This window comes from Sceloporus occidentalis, unplaced genomic scaffold (genome assembly GCF_023333645.1).
Source record: "Sceloporus occidentalis isolate IW3139 unplaced genomic scaffold, rSceOcc1.0.p SCAF_1, whole genome shotgun sequence".
Classification (NCBI taxonomy): domain Eukaryota; kingdom Metazoa; phylum Chordata; class Lepidosauria; order Squamata; family Phrynosomatidae; genus Sceloporus; species Sceloporus occidentalis.
The window spans coordinates 281,669,430-281,687,286 of record NW_028316981.1 but is presented as its reverse complement, the minus strand read 5'-3'; the positions used below and the strand labels follow the sequence as shown (position 1 = coordinate 281,687,286).

Below are 17,857 nucleotides of genomic sequence, written 5' to 3'. Positions count from 1 at the left end.
CATTCAGATGTCCTCAGGTTACCATATGGATTTATACTACTTTTATCCAGACAGGTTACCACCCTTTGTCTAAAACCCAGTTCTCAGCATGACAGTTATTCTGAAGGCCATAGTGTATAAAAACAAAACTTTTTTTTACAGAGGTTAAAGCAGAAACAGCAGATTATTTGTATATATCATTTGAAACACCACACTTTCTGCTTTCAAGCTAAATTTTATCCTTTTCAATCACACAACTCAAATTTAAACAGTCCACCAATCAGCACCAACTTTAACACTCTATTCGTGCCCCCCCCCCCCCCCCCCAATATCAGCTACTTACATCATAGTCACACAATAAATAAAGCAACATTTTTATATACAAACCCATAACTTTGCAGACACCCAGGCTGCGGACCTGAGATTTCAGGGGTATGTGTGTGTAACCACATCCAGCACAGGCTGAATCCCTGTTCCCCAATCTGCCTGTCCAGGAATACCATTGCTTTGTCTGGATTAAACGTAGGTTTGTTTGTCCTCATCCAGACTATTCCCAACAGCAGACATTTGCTTAGTACAGATATTGCTTCCTTGGAACTGATGACAACCAACTGCAAAACTCCAGATAGCCTCTCCCAGTGGTTTCATCCAGATGTTAAGTAGCATGGGGGACAAAACTGAGTCTTGAGGGACCCTGCAGACCAGTGGCCATTGGGTCAAACAGATATCTGCCAACACCACCTTTTAAGTTCACCCCTCCAAGAAGGACTGGAATCACTGCAGAATCATGTCCCCAAGTGCCATCCCAAAGAGGTGGCTCAGAAGGACACCATGGCCAGTGGTATATACAGCTGCTGAAAGGTCCAGAACCAACAGGGACACACTCGTGTTTGTCCAGTTCCCTGTGTAGGTCATCCACCAAGGCAACCAATGCTCTTTCTGTCTCATAGTCAGGCCTGAAGCCAGATTGAAATGGAACTAGACAATTCATTTCATCCAGGAGTTCATCCTGGTGTTGGATTACAGTAAAAAAAGAAAGAAAGAAAGAAAGCCAGACTTAAATATTGTTTCTCCTATCCCTAATTTGTGAAATATGAACACTCACATTTATACAAACATCAGTTTCGGTGAGAGATAAGAGTGAATGAAAGAAAATATTTTTTTTACAAAAATAAAAAATAGTAAGGGATAATTAATTAAATATAATTTTTGTTCTATGCAAATATACTTTATTTTAAACAGTTTTTCGGCATAGAAGTATTATTATTTGGTTAATTATATTATAGTGCCATCTGGTGGATTTTCAATCTCTCTCCACAATGTAGTTAAACTGGAGATCTCTTGATGTGAAACATCTGGATGTTCACACATTTACATCTTAAGATTTCTTTATCCATCTTTGAAATGTGAGTCAGTCTTCTTGATACATTGGTCTCTAAAAGGCAAAAGCATTTTTTTGGTAGTTTGTTTACTGGATGGTAGTCATACATATTACTGTGATGTGAAATGAAGGCTGTACATGCTTTGTTCATGTTGTATATTTTATAGGCTTGTGTATTACCAAATATAGAATTCAAAGGGAAAATATTGTGATGTATGTACAGTTTTTTTAAAAAAATCCTATTTATGTTGATCAGTTTTTGCCTATTAACAAATACGGTATTTTAGGCTGAAACAATAGGCTAGGGTTATATTTGAAACCTGCTCATGAAATGACACACACACACACACACACACACAATTATATGGTTATATACATAAGGAAAGTCATATTTTCAGTGAATTTGAGAGTCAGTGAAACAGAAGACCATTGTAGAACGTTCTGGCTCAGTCATGGTTTCCATAGCTGTACTTAAGTCTCTTTGGAAACAGATGAAGTCAGAGTGAACACATAACAATTTGTGATGTGGGCTCCATGTTCTTGAAACTTGAGTGTGTTACATCTCCCCTGTAAAGCTCAAGGAGTATTTCTAATGACTATTTGATTATTCGTTTTAGAAGGCTTCATCCGAATATTCAGTCTAATTTGGAGCATAGTAGTCCTCCACCATGAAGTCACTGTTGTTTCTCTCAACTTTAATTTTTACCTAAAAGCTCTTTTCCTGCTCAACATCATGCATGTTTTCCCAGGTGTACACATCCGGCCATATAATACTACTACTTTTCCTTCCTTATTTGGTCTATTTCTTTAAAATAGGTTATACCTCTCCATTATTATATTTCAGTCTTGAGATTCATTCCACCAGTGATGCCTATTAAATCATATTTGCCTTCCTGTACTGAGAGTTTAAGATCATCTTATTTCCCATGCTCTGTACATTTGTGTGTGCATCTGTCTATCTATCTATCTATCTATCTATCTATCTATCTATCTGATTTTGAGTAATAATACAGTGGGCCCTCTCCTTATGTGGGGGATCCGTTCCGGACCTCCCCGCGTAAGGGAAAATCCGCCTATGCTCATGCCCCATAGGAAACAATGGGGTGCATGCACATGGCGACGACATAGTGTGTGTGTGCAGGCACGCACGCCATTGTTTATATTGTCGCGTGGCTTCTGCATAAGCAGGAAGCCGCGTATAGTGCACCCGTGTATGGCGCAGGTACACTGTAATAATATTTAATAATAATATTTGTGTATTTAGCTTTTTCACAAGGAATGAAAGCACATACTGTCAGAGTTAGCACCCAGAATTCCAGACAATCAACCAGTCAGCTTGATTGATATAATCAACAGCACTTTATTGATAGATCCAGAATCAGACATGTGCCTCACTCAGCTTCTTAGCTGAGACTGACCACACCCTCCCCAAAGACAAAGGAACAGAATTCCCAAAAGCCAAATCCCCTCCCAAGCAGAAACCCGCCAAGCGAAGCCCCTCCTGGTTCCCACAAAAGTGAAAGCACATTCCCCAGCTCTGAGCGCTCGGAGAGCCAGGCTTTCAAGGCCACTAGATAAGACACCTGGCCCTGGTATGCACTACCATCACTATCTACTCTTCTACTGCAGCTAAAGCCCCATCATCCCCCAACTACTATACTACACTACAAACACTATCTGGTAGAATACTAACAGGATTCTAACAGTCAGCCCCCCGAAAAAAAGGAAACCCCCCCTACCCCAAAAGACAGCAGAAAACTAAATCAAGTGACAGCAGAAAGAGAAGGCTTGTCAGGGTACTGTGCATGAAAACGAGCCACTAAATCAGGCGCATTAACATGAGCAACAGAAACCCATTCATCATGATCAACAGGAAAATGCTTCCAGCGAATGAGATACTGGAGTTTGCCCTTATGCAACCTAGAGTCCAAAATTTTTGCAACTTCAAAGTGTTGTTGCCCATCAATCATCATGGGTAGAGGCTGACAGTCCTTGGTCTTCCATTGGTCCGTGCTCCGATCTGGTTTCAACAACCTGAAATGAAAAACGGGGTGAAGATGACGATAGGACTTGGGAAGAATGAGTTCGGCAGTGACATCATTCACCAGTCTTTTAACAGGGAAAGGGCCAATGTACTTAGGACCCAACTTCTTCGAAGGAAACCTGGACTTTAAATTTTTTGTGGACAGGTAGACCATGTCCCCAGGCTTAATGTCCCAACCATCAGACCTTTTCCTGTCCGCATACTTTTTGTACTGACGCTTGGCGTCCTGCAGTGCTTTAGTAATCATGGGCCAGGCTCCCTTGACCTTCTCAGACCATTGAGTTACCGCAACAGGGTCAGACTTCTCAGCAGGCAATGAAGGCAGCAACTTAGGTTCAAATCCATAGTTAATCAAAAAAGGAGACTGCCCAGTGCTCCTATGGACAGCACTATTGAAAGCTACCTCTGCATGAGGGAGCAAGTCATACCAATCATCCTGCAAATAATTAGTGTAGGACCGAAGGTACCTCTCAAGGGCCATGTTCGTTTTTTCACATTGCCCATCCGTCTCAGGATGATAGGCCGTGCTGAGGGCCAATTGAACCCCCAATTTTTTCTGCAGTACCCTCCAAAACTTAGAGGTGAAGGTACTGCCCCTATCCGAAATTATTCTATCAGGCAATCCGTGATATTTATATATATAGGCAATGAAAAGGTCAGCTAACTTTGAAGCTGAAGGCATCCCCTTGCAAGCAACATAATGGGTTTGTTTAGAAAACAAGTCCACTACCACCCAAATGGTGTCTCTGCCTTTACTTGGTGGCAAATCAGTTATAAAGTCCATAGCAATGTGTTTCCAGGGTGAGTCCGGCGTGGGCAAAGGGTGCAGTAAACCTCTGGGCTTTCCCACAACAGGCTTGGCCCTAGCACAAACAGAGCAACTTTTTACAAAAGCATCCACATCAGCACGCACACCTTCCCACCAATAAGTGTTGCGTAGTTTGTGCCAAGTCTTCAGATAACCCCAATGTCCAGTAGCTTTAGAATTATGGCAGAGCTTTAAAATGTCCACTCTCATGGAAGCAGGGACATAGATTCTAGAATTCTTTACCCACAGTCCCTGTGCATTACGAGACAGCAAGTCCTTGTGGCTCAGTAGCCAGTCATCCGCCTCTGCCACCTGCTGGATCCGTAGCAGAATGTCATCCAGCAGGGTTTCAGACTTAGCCTGTGCAGGGGGCTGTGATGAAGCCTTGGCCTTGCTGCGAGTAATTACTGCTAGGCCCAACTGTTCAGGGGAGAAGATAGTTTCCAGTGGAACGGCCTCTTTCCCCTCATGTTGTGGCAACCTGGAAAGTGCATCAGCCAAAATGTTTTGGCGCCCAGGGAAGAATTTCAACTTGAACTTGTATTTATAAAAGTCCTTGGCCCACCTTCTCTGTTTGGGGGTCAGTTTTCGAGGAGTTTGCAATGCCTCCAAATTCCTGTGGTCCGTCCACACCTCAAAAGGTTGTGGAGCCCCCTCTAAGAACTGCCGCCAACTTTCTAAGGCGTGTTTTATGGCATAAGCCTCTTTCTCCCAGCAAGGCCAAGATAACTCAGCCTTTTGGAACCTTCTAGACAGGTAAGCACAGGGCCTTAGTTTATCATCTGAGTCCCTTTGCAATAATACCGCGCCCATGGCAAAGTCACTTGCATCCACTTGCACAACAAAGGGCCTATCTGGGTCAGGGTGAAGCAAAATGGGTTCATTACTGAACAACAACTTCAATTGGTCGAAAGCCCGTTGGCACTCCTCAGACCACCGAATTGGAGAAGAAGGCTTGGGTCCCTTGCTCCCCTTTGGTGCCTCTCCCCCTTTCTTCTCCAAAGACTTAGTTTTAAGTAGGTCAGTTATGGGTAATGCAATTCTGGCGAAATCAGGAATGAATTGTCTGTAGAAGTTGGCAAAGCCCAAGAACCTCTGAACATCCTTGCGGTTTCTAGGGGGCGCCCAGTCTAGTACAGTTTGCACTTTAGCAGGATCCATTTCTATGCCCTGGTTAGAAACCCTATACCCCAAAAAGTCCAGTCTTTCTGTGTGGAAATGACATTTTGATAGTTTCACATACAGCTGATTATCCAACAGTCTCTTGAGTACCTCCCGGACTAACTTAATGTGGCTATCCAAGTCTTTGGAGTAAATTAGCACATCATCCAGGTATACCAGGACCCCTTCAAACAATAGGTCATGTAGTACCTCGTTAATATGCCTCATGAAAATCCCTGGCGCCCCCGCAAGGCCAAAAGGGAGAACTAGGTACTCAAATGCCCCCAGGGGGCAATTAAATGCAGTCTTGTATTCATCCCCCTCTTTGATGCGAACACGGTAGTAAGCATCTCTCAAATCCAGCTTGGTAAAAATCTTGCCCGTGACCAACCGTCCCAGCATGTCTTTCATTAATGGCAAGGGGTATTTGTTGGTATTACAAATCCCATTCAAGTTACGGTAGTCTGTGACCAACCGTAAAGAGCCATCCTTCTTTTCCCTGAAGAAGACAGGAGCGGCAAAAGTCGAGGTTGATGGTCTAATAAATCCCCGGGCCAAGTTTTTCTCAATAAACTCCTTTAAGGTGGTGAGTTCCCTTGGGGTCATCGAGTACAACTTAGGTTTAGGCAACGGCGCCCCCGGCTCTATTTCAATGGCGCAATCCGTCTCTCTATGTGGAGGCAGCACATCACATTCCTTAGCTTCAAAAACCCCCTGCAAATCTTGATAGCACTGAGGGAAGGAGACTGCTCCCTCCCCAACACAGTCCATGATCCCATCTCCTTGCACAGTCTCTAAATGGGCAGCCACCTCCTTTGGGGTCAACCCCGGGCGTGGCACCGGCGGGAAGAGAGGAGGAAGCACAACAGCCTGGTCCAGGCAATGCTCTCTGCAGACTGGATCATCAAAAATCAATTGTCTGTCTCTCCACCTTAAAGAGGGGTTGTGGTGATGCAACCAGTCAATTCCCAGCATCAAATGATAGTTGTAGGTGGGCCCCACCACCAGCTGAAGTTGTTCCCAATGGTCTGCCACCCCAAGCCACAACGGGGCGGTTTTCCTCTCTGCTGCTTGCCCACCCATCAGAGACCCATCCATCTGGGTAAAGGGTATGGGCTCTTGCAAGGGGTGAGTTGCAATGTCCAAACTGCTGACTACAGCCGGGTTTATTAAGCACCTGGTGCACCCACAGTCAATGGCTGCAATTAGTTGCATGGCCCTTTTCTTTGACCCCACCATCAAAGTCACAGTCAATGAAAATAGGGGGACACCCCCACTCACCATTCGCACGCGGCTCTCAGTTCCATCAGCCCGCCTTTCGCCGCTTTCTAAGGCAGGCTCTGGTAGTTTAAAGGCCCCTCCTCAGGCTCCGAACTCCCACTGTCTGTCCAGACTTCAGACTCCCCTTCCTCCGCTGCTTGCAGGCTGCGATCAGCTGGGGTCTTCTTCTCTGGCTTGCTTTTTCCCCCTTTCGCTGCTTTGCCAGGGGGGGTCTGTGAGGGGTTGGGTTTCCTCTCCTGGCCTTTGTCTGGACAGGCTGCAATTAAGTGGCCTTTATTGCCGCATTTCAAACACAGGCCCAGCCTGCGCCTTTTCTCCCACTCACTCTCCGCAGAGCTTCCTTGCCCTTTAGCTTTCGGTGCTGGGGCCCTGTTTCCCTTCCCTTTGGAATCTTTTTCTCTCCTCCGAGACAGCATCTTGACCTCTTGCTGAATGGCCTCCGCCTCTCCAGCCAATCTGATCCACTCCATCGCGGTGGGGGGGTTGCCTCTGGTGAGGGCCCATCTCACAATCTCAGGACGCAGTCCCTCTTTAAAGTACTGAATCTTCATTCCCTCCGTACAGTCAGGCACTTGTGCCACCAATCTCCTGAATTCCATTGCATATTCAGACACCGACCTGGATCCCTGATCCAAAGCCTTAAGTTCAGCCAAGGCAATGCTAGCCCGAAAGGGGTCTTCAAATCTGGCCCTTAGAGCTCTCATGAATTCTGCTAGGCTTCTCAGCTCAGTGGCCTGGCAGTCGTATAGCTGTACCAGCCAGTTCGCAGCCTCCCCTTTGAGATGTCTAGCCACACACTTTACTTTGGCTGCCTCGTTGGGGAAGGTGGGTCCCCACTCCTCCATATGGTCCGCCACTTGCGATAGGAAGTAGGGCAGGGTGTGGGGATCCCCATCAAACTTGACTCCCAGCCTCCTGGCTTGGACCTCGTGCACTCTGTCTTGGGGGGGTGCCGCCGGTGGGGGACCCTGGGGCAAAGCCTCTTCCTCCCCAGCTCCCGCGCCAGCTCCAGCCCCTGGGAGCACCACTGCTGGGGCAGGGGCCGGTCCTGCACCTGCTCCTGCTCCTGCTCCCCCTCCTCCTTCACCAGTGAGCCGTTGGAGGACCTCTAGGATCGTGGCCAGGGTGCCCTGGACCCCCTCCATGTCCACCGTCAGCTGCTGTACCTGCGTTTCTAAGTCGGCTTCTTCCCCAGGAGGCAGTTGCAGCGGCTGCGTGAAGCCGGTGTCCCAGTCCGACCAGCGTGTAGCACGCCTTCGCTCTTTCGTTCGGGGTGGCGCCACTGGCAGGCCAAACCACTGCCCTGGTGCCAGTGGGGTCTGTGGCAACTGCTGTCTCACCACCCTTGGCGCTGCCCCAGTTCCTCGAGCCTCAGTCTGAGTGTCCCCCACAGCCTCGGTCGTTTGGCTTTCTTTGGAGGATGCAGTTTCCCCTTTAGCCTCCTGGTCCGTCATGGTTGTTGCAGAAATTGGTATAAGGAGTCTCAGCTAACTGTCAGAGTTAGCACCCAGAATTCCAGACAATCAACCAGTCAGCTTGATTGATATAATCAACAGCACTTTATTGATAGATCCAGAATCAGACATGTGCCTCACTCAGCTTCTTAGCTGAGACTGACCACACCCTCCCCAAAGACAAAGGAACAGAATTCCCAAAAGCCAAATCCCCTCCCAAGCAGAAACCCGCCAAGCGAAGCCCCTCCTGGTTCCCACAAAAGTGAAAGCACATTCCCCAGCTCTGAGCGCTCGGAGAGCCAGGCTTTCAAGGCCACTAGATAAGACACCTGGCCCTGGTATGCACTACCATCACTATCTACTCTTCTACTGCAGCTAAAGCCCCATCATCCCCCAACTACTATACTACACTACAAACACTATCTGGTAGAATACTAACAGGATTCTAACACATTCCAACAGTATAAATAAAACATCAAACAATTAAAAATTACAATGTAACCCCCCCCAAACCCCAACCCTTCCCCCAATCTTAAAAACAGTGATTAACCCATAAAAAGAGATTAAACATAAAAAATTAAAACTGTCCAATAGGAATACACTAAAATTTTGGGCAGATTAGCGCAAGAAATGAGTCTTCCTCTAGAGCAGGGGGGGAGGATGCGGCGATATTATCAATCAATTTTGATATTGTATCAATGGGGGGGCAAGCCTAATGGATCTAACCTAGCCTGGAAAGGCCTGCCGGAAGAGATCCGTCTTAATAGCCTTTTTAAAGGCTTCCAAGGAGGTAATATGGCAGATGTAATCCTGCAGGTCGTTCCATAGCCTGGGAGCGGCTGATAAGAAGGTCCTCTGGGTCACTGCTGAGAGTCTGGTCTTCTTAGGTTGTAGCAGATTCTTCCCCGAGGACTGAAGTGTGCGGGGAGGATTATATGGAAGTAGGACGCAAGCCATGTAGGACTTTAAAGGTTAGAACCAACACCGTGTACCTTGCCCAGAACACATAAGTAATTCTCTCCAGTTGATTCTTTGTTGTTTTCTGCCACTGTTCAGTTCTAGTAGTATTGGCCCAATTCTCCCTGTATCATTGAGGCTATTGCACCAATATTTGTGTCCCCCTGCACTCTGTAATACTGCCTCCCTCCTCCTTGTAAAACAATTTAAAACCTCCTAATCAAGTTGGTGATACTAGCAAATGCATTTCCCCACTCCTAGCAAATACTTTCCCCCACTTCTGTAAATTGAACTCCATCTCTTACAAGATGATATTTTTGATTGCAGATCATAGCCAGGAAGCCAAATCTTCAATTGAGTAATGTCCTTCAAAAGGAATGAATGAGAAAATAACAAGCTGCTTTATTCCTACGCAAAGCTTCATAGTCCTCTTCTGAAGGCTGTATCTTGCAGTATCATTTATTCCAATGTGGATCAAAAGGAAGGAGTAAGCCTCTTGTAAGCCTCTCAAAGTAAATACAGTCGGCCCTTCTTATACACAGATTTTTTATACACGGATTCAAGCATTCACGGTTTGAAAATGTTCAAAAAAGTATAAATTTCAAATGTCAAACCTTGATTTTCCAATTTTTATAAGGGACACCATTTTGCTATGTCATTATATTTAATGGGACTTGGGCATCCAGGGATTTTGTTATACACGGGGGATCTTGGAACCAAACCCCAGTGTATAACAAGGCTCCACTGTATGCCAGAATCTGACTGGATGAAAATTTGGGTTTCCCCTCCATTTAAATCAGGACCAGCCTTTATAAAATAATATACACTTAAGCTGATACACAAATGGTATCTCACCCTTTATGATTATGAGTAGGATTACAAACAACACAACATCAAAATATTGGCGAGTGTGCAATTCTAAAGGGCCTTATTTACACATGTGGCTGGAATGTCCAAAAATAATTCAGTTTTGCTGTAAGAAAATGGACATAGGCTCAAAGGTCATGAAGCAAAAGTTAACATTTTGTCCAGGTCTATTCTTGCTTTCATTATACATACATAGAGGAGAACAAATCACTGTAACACAAAGAATCACTTGCTTTCATTATTGCTGCTGCTAGACTGGAAATTGCAAAAACCTGGAAAACAAGAGATCTAGTGTGAAGTCGAAAGCTTTCATGGTTGGCATCCATAGTTTTTTGTGGGTTTTTCGGGCTATGTGGCCATGTTCTAGAAGAGTTTATTCCTGACGTTTTGCCAGTATCTGAAGAGAATGCTCTGAAGATGCTGGCCACAGATGCTGGCGAAACATCAGGAATAAACTCTTCTATAACATGGCCACATAGCCCCCTCCCAAAAAACCCCTAAGAAATCTAACATTGGAGAACTGGTGGAAGAGAGGATGAGACGCATGGTTAATGGGTCACTTATAGACAATATGAAAATGACAAAGGACAATATGAGAGATGAGCTTTTGTTATTGACTTTCAAAGCCCTCCATGGATTGGCCCCTCCTTACTTATCTGACCTTCTTTCTCCTTACATTCCTACTCGCACCCTCCACTCTGGTAGTCAAGGTCTCCTGTCACAGTGTAGGACTACCACTGCTCCCTCCCGAATTCGTCCCTTCTCACTTGCTGCCCCTTACTCCTTGAACCTTCTTCCCCCTCATGCACAACTCATCACTTCTCTACCTAGTTTCAAAACTGAGTTAAAGACTATATTGTTTAGAGAAGCATTCCCAGAGGCGAGTCCCTCTCTGACCCAGGAAGCCTCCTTTTAACCATCCATTAAAAAGCCAAGCCCTTCCTCCAGTCCATCTGCCTTGGTCCAGGCCTCGGAGGTGGAGAAGATCTGCTGGACCTGATCCTATTCCCCACCACCACTCCCTTCTCCTTTTGTGTCGTGTCTTTTTAGATTGTAAGCCTGAGGGCAGGGAACCGTCAGACTAAGAGATTGTATGTACAGTGCTGTGTAAATTTACAGCGCTTTATAAATAAAGGTTAATAATAATAATAATGTTTATTGAAAAATGGTTTCTTTTTATTATGTCCATAATAGTGATGTGTGATGATCATGAGCACACCATTTGGGATTTTGGAGAGACATTTTTCAAGAGGAATCATGCATGAATTAACTAAAACACCACTTATTTGATTTATGCTGCCTTTTAACCATGTCAAACTGTTGATTTGTTAATGAATTTTATTGTTGATACATTTGAATGTTTACTTCATTAAATTAATCAATATAAAAAAGAGATAACTTTGTTCCAGTAGCTGGTGAGAGGCTGTCCCTCCATAGCAATTCTGCTGTGGCCTCATGTCCATCCCCTTTTCTTTGTGTTGCCTTTTTAGATTGTAAGCCTGAGGGCAGAGAACTATCAAATTAATAATTTGTAAGCCACCTGAAAGTCTTTTTGTCTGAAGAGAGGGGTATAAATGCTCTAAATAAATAAATTTCTCTCAGTGAAATAACCTACTTCCATCACATATCTCTTCTTCCTCTTTGAATTGGCATGTGTGCTCCTATCCACAGAACACTCCAAGGTCACCTCCATGCATTTAGAGGAGTAAGGATGTTCTCACTATTCTTGTGTATCATAATAGTTGATTAAGGGAAGACCTTGGAATTGATTGTGCTACAAACTGGCAACATAGTTCTTTATACTTCTTCTTCTATATGACATATTCTTCCAAGTTTCTACCTCCTGTGTTTGGGAATTATCGTCTGTCATAGAGGAATCCCCCATATCCTGCCCTCTCAGGAGAGGCTGTTCCACTCTTTCAGCCTTCCTCATGAATGGAAGTGTGGACATACAGTCCTGAAGCTGCTGCACATTACCTTCCATTAGGGCAACCAGCTTGTAGGTCCTGTATGTACAGCCCCCCAGATCATCTGGCAAGAAATACATGTGGCGTAGAAAGTTGTGGTACACTGCAACAACTCTGTTGCCATTTATGTTCATTGTCTTGTGGCTCAGCTTTCCAACTCTCCCCCTGAGAGCCAACTGTGAAATGCCTGTTTCAGATATTACTGCATGCAGCTTTTAAACCACGAGAACACTGGGAAGAAAGTTGCTTTGGTACTGATCGCACTGTACCTGCCCTATCCCCCATGTGTCCCTTTTCATTCACAGGGGTAACCTGTGAATGACTTGGCAATTGTGCAACTCCCCAGGTGCGAAACATTGCTCCTGGGGAAATTGAGCGAAATTGAATTGCAAGTCATGTGGCATCACAGTGTCTCTTCCTCCCCCTGTCCCACCTCCTTCTCACTGTTCTGAAGTGCCCTAGTTACCTATTTATTTTCTTTCCTTTTTAAAAGCTGAAATGAAGCAGCTGAACTATGGAATTACATGGGAAAGGAGGACACCCTCCAAATCAAAAGTATGCTGGGTAGGGAAAGGCAGGGGGTACAGCTAAGGAGTTAAGGAAAAGATCAGGTTGAAATCATGATGGGAGCAGCAGCCCCAGTCACACAACTGACTGAGTGTGATGATGGATGGCTGAAAAGTGGTATGTTGCCATTTTTTTTAACAGTGACTACCGAAAGAATGGAGCCGGTGTGATAACGTGTGATAACAACTTTCCTCTTCCTGTTCACTGATCTCCAGCGATTGGGGCAGCTCTTACGTAGAGCTAGTGGCTCCTAACTCCACCCTCAAGGAAACCAGTGACTCAGCAGAAGCCCTGTCCCCTTAGACCAGTGCTTCTCAACCTTTGGCTCTCCTAATGTTTTGGTGTTCAGCTCCCATAAGTCCCAGCCAGCTTGCCCAAATGATTAGGGATTCTGGCAGCTAAAGTATAAAATGCCTGAAGGACCCAAGGCTGAGAACTGTTGCCTTAGACCATGTGCTGAGGGAGAGCACACGACCTTAAAGAAACAAAAACACCAATATAAGCTTTCTAACAGTGCAGCCAAACAATCACCTTGATCCAAACCAACACAAACAACCAGATATAGGATGCAGGACACCTGGATTGACAACAGTACATGTGAAAGAGATCTAGGAGTCCTGGTAGACCACAAGTTGAACATGAGTCATCAGTGTGATGCAGCAACTAAAAAAGCCAATTCGACTCTAGGCTGCATCAAAAAAAGTATAATATCAAGACTGAGAAAAGTAATAGTCCCACTCTATTCTGCTTTGGTCAGGCCTCACGTGGAATACTGTGTCCAGTTTTGGGGACCACAATTCAAAAAGGACATTGACAAGCTGGATCGTGTCCAGAGGAGGGGAACCAAACTGGTGAAAGATCAGGAAACCAAGTCCTATGTGGAGCATCTTATGGAGCTGTGTATGTTTAGCCTTGAGAAGGGAAGGTTAAGAGGTGATATGTTTAAATATTTGAAGGGATGTCATATTGACGATGGAGCAAGTTTGTTTTCTGCTGCTCCAGAGAATAGGATTTGGAGCAACGGATGTAAACTATAGGAAAAGAAATTCCACCTCAACATTAGGAGGAACTTCCTGACAGTAAGCACTGTTTAATAGTGGAACATTGCTTGGGAGAGTGGTGGAGTCTCCTTCTTTGGAGGTCTTTAAACAGAGGCTGTGTGACCATCTGTCAGGGGTGCTTTGATTGTGTATTCCTGCATGGCAGAGGGTTGGACTGGATGGCCCTTGTGGTCTCTTCCAATTCTGTGATTCTATGGTTCTATGATACCACTTTCTGTCTCCTCATAGCATATTATTGTAATGCTTAAAGATCTGTATCGGTTGTCATATGCTTTCTGGATTCACTTCATGATACAGGGTTAAACTTTAAAGTTGTAAACAGAGGCTGTTGGCATTTGGGAGAGAGCTTTCTCCTTTGTTGCTTCCAGACTGTAGAATGTACTCTTCTCAAAGTTCCCATTTTTGCTGCTTTTAGGGAGGTTGTACAAACATATTTTTTCAGTTTGGCCTTTGATGCAGATTGATGCTTACTGATCATTATGATTTTTAAAATGATTTTGTTTAATTTCATTTCAGTTACATTTGCTAAGCACCTTGAGTGCTTCTTTTTAGTGGAAAAATATGATAAAATGTAGTGAATAAATTAAAAATGGGTCAAATACAGTGACTAGATATCCTTTAAAACTGTTATCAATGTGAGGAGTTCCAACATGTCACCAGTCTGCAACAGTAGATTTTTAAAGTCTTCACTTATTATGTACCTTAAGAGCCCTGGTAGCAGGTTTGATCCCAGGGCTCCAAGTTGACTCAGCCTTCCATCCTTCTGTAGATTGGTAAAATGAGTACCTAGCTTGTTGGGAGCAACTGACTAATAAATTGTAAACTGCTTAGAGAGTGCTGAGCACTATAAAACCGGTATAGAAATGTAAGTGCTATTGCTATCTTGATTTCTTCTCAAAGCTAGCAAGAACTCTCTTTTTATACATAATAGTTGTCTTTATATTACATTTCAAATAGATAATAAATTGTCATCTCTCTTTCTTTACAGCTTGATAGCATATTGTCTCCACCATCTATGCCATTTCGGAAATCCAGTAACCCTGAAGTTTCTTCTGGACCTGGCAAGTCACTGAAATTTAAAAGGCAGCTAAGTGAGGATGGAAGACCATTTAGAAGAGGAAGCCTTGGAGGAGCTTTGACTGGTAAGGAAAATGGCCTGTGAAAACACTGATGAATATAAACTTTAAATCATTCCTGTGTGAATGTTTTAAGACATGAGACAGATATAGTATCTGGGAAACCAGTGACATTTCAAGGTAGATAATGCCTTTGGTCTTTGATAATGATCCCCAAGGCCTTTAGGCCTTAGATCTAATTGCTAGTCCCAGATAGAACAGATCCATTTAATCAATTACTGAATGGTAACTCAGTAGTTAGATAATTGTGATATTGTGATTTTACTGAATATGTTGTAATGTATATGTTTTTATGCTGTGATCCCGCCTTAATCCGCAGGGAGAGGCGGGAAAATATAAATAAAATTATTATCATTATTATTATTATTATTATTATAAATGCTACTGATTGATTGAGTTTTTTTCTTGTTGGGACTAGCAATAGAATTTAGGTGTATGTTTTTACATTCTTCTTAATAACTTACTTTTAAAAATAAAGTTATGGTTATAGGAAATACCGTATATACTCAACTATAAATCGACCTCATGAATAAGTCGAGGGCAGGTTTTGGGGCCAAAATTATGGATCTTTTATATGATCCATGAATAAGTCGAGGGTAAAACTTAGGGGCATATAACAAAGGATCTAAAGGATGGAACAAGGAAAACAATGCCTAGTAATTTACAAGATTTCAGCAGGGATAACTGTTTGTGCTCACATGAAAGCCTGGATGGATAAGACAGTAGAGGAGGGCCAGTGCTTCCAGGACAGATTTCACTCTTGCCTTTCACCAGGGGATAGTTCATTTTTTAATAAGAGTTAAAGTGCAGTATTTACATTGACCCGTGGATAAGTTGACTCAGTTTGTTTGGGTCAATTTTTGACTAAAATTTCTAGACTTATACATGAGTATATACAATATACATAATTTTAACACTTATGTGAGCTGAACTGATATCAGTCTCTCATATTTCTGTGAATGGATGATAGTCATTTAGGGAAGATAATTTTTGAACAATTCCATGTTTTCACTTGGCGCCAGAATGAAGCCGTGTTGGTAACATTTAGGCTGTTAAAAGAAGCATATTCTGTAGTTGGGAGAAGACAATCTTCCATGTTCTCTCACACAACATGTTTTCCCCACTAATGGGACAGAGAAGAGTACCCTTCAGCAGTTCTCGGTATTCAGGCATTTAGCGTTTTGAATGTCATCACAAACACCTTAAATTCATAGCAGAACTATATTCACAAGCTGTGCAGTTCCTTTAAGACAGTTACATGAAGTCTGTATGGTACTTCAGTTACCATTTGAGCTTCTGTTTTGCATTAGCTGTAGTTTCAGAGTCATCTTCAATGGATCCTTATGTAGAGTGTATTACAGTTGTCTAATCGGGAGGTTAGCAGTGCATGAACTAAGGTGGCTAGGTTATCCCTAAGGAAGGCTGCAGCTGGTGGACTGGTTGAAGCTGACTCTAAAAATACCATGTCAGTTAGGCCTCCAGTGACAAAGATGGATCCAAGAGCATCTCAAACTATGTACCTGTTGCCGCAGAGTGCAATCTTATCCAAAGAAGGCTGTTTACCCAATTCCAGGGAATCACCAGTTCACAGAACCTTCATCTTATCATTTTCATCTTGATCTTCATCGTGAATATTTCATATTATTCACGTTATTGGCCCTCATCCAGCCCATTATAGCATCCACACAATAGATGCACAACACCACTGACAGAGATGGCAAGGTGGAGTAGAGTTCACTATTCTCAGCATAATGATGACACCCAACTCCCAAACGCCTCCCTATCTTTCCAGGAGCTTCATATAGATACTAACAGCAAAAAGAATAAGAAAAGGAATCTTGCAGTACCACTTTCTGGAACTGGCTGTGTAGAAAGGGGGGAACCATGGAAGACAGTGCCTCTTACTTCCATTCCACAATGTTTGTCCAGTAAGACAGTGATGGCGAACCTTTTACAGTTCGCATGCGGGGGGCGGGGCTTCCACCCCCAGGATGGGGGCTGGGTGCCAGGGGTGGGGCTTCTACCCTCCAGGAGGCGGGGCTGCAGCCCCCTTTTGCTGGCCTCCCGCTGTCCAGAGGGAGGGAGCCTCTGACTCCTCCCGCTGGCATTTGCCGGCCTTTGAGGGTCCTTTTGGGGCTGTCAGAGGCCGGCAAACAGGCCATCCTCCGCAGTTTGCCAGCCTCTGAGGGTCCTTTTGGGGCCGTCAGAGGCCGGCAAACAGGCCTCGGAGGATGGCGCCCAGCGGCGGGAGCCGTTGGGTGCCATCCTCTGGTGTTTGCTGGCCTCTGAGGGTCCCTTTGGGGCCATCAGAGGCCATCAAACAGGCCTCGGACGATGGCACCCAGTGGCAGGAGCCGTTGGGTGCCATCCTCCAGAGTTTGATGGCTTCTGAGGGTACTTTTGGGGCCATCAGAGGCCTGCAAACAGGCCTTGGAGGATGGCGCCCAGTGGCGGAAGCTGTTGGGCTCCGTCCTCCAGAGTTTGATGGCCTCTGAGGGTACTTTTGGGGCCGTCAGAGGCCTGCAAACAGGCCTTGGAGGATGGCGCCCAGTGGCGGAAGCCATTGGGCTCTGTCCTCCGGAGTTTGCTGGCCTCTGAGGGTCAGCTACATGCAGTCCTTTGGAGGGATCCTGTGAGGCTTAAGATACACACTTACCTCTCCAAAGCCCCTGGCACCTTACCAAATTTTTTTGCTAAAAACACATGCACTCCTTTCTGCACCAAAACAACTTTAGACATATGAAAAAGGCTTTTTGCCCCCTGCTCTTAAACAGAACAAAAAAGGCTGTAAATATGGCCAGGAGTGACAATCACTTTTGGTCAGTCAAATTGAGAGGCACAGTGTTGTGGTGGGGGCCTCTGAAGCTCGAAAAATGGCTGCAATTGGGCAATGGGCTCAGGGGCACATTATTCTGCTGTTATGATGCAGTTAATATTTTAAATGACATATCGTAATTCTAAGTTAAATTCCATTCCATGTTGCATGAAACATTTTTCAGAATATAGGAAATGGCTTAGCAATTAATTAGTAGGATGGGCCTCTTTGAGAAACAGTGATTTAAGCACTATCCCAATGGTGTGCATATGTGCTTGGTAGTATATATATCTCCTATACAGTACTGGTTATTATAAGAAAGGGCATGAGGATCGGAGGTAGATTTTCTTGCCCTTCCTCCAGTGTGATGCATGTCATC

The 17,857-nt window shown here is 44.4% G+C and overlaps 1 protein-coding gene across 4 annotated transcripts in view; it reads left to right on the top strand.

Annotated features, from left to right (window-relative positions):
- MAST4 (microtubule associated serine/threonine kinase family member 4) overlaps positions 1–17,857 on the top strand; it is a 367,302-nt gene that overhangs the window by 49,453 nt on the left and 299,992 nt on the right. For all 4 annotated transcript variants that reach the window (XM_089494950.1, XM_089494942.1, XM_089494935.1 and 1 more), the window contains exon 2: positions 14,516–14,669. In XM_089494950.1, the coding sequence (XP_089351076.1) occupies positions 14,516–14,669 (154 nt within the window). The remainder of the gene's footprint in view (positions 1–14,515; positions 14,670–17,857) is intronic.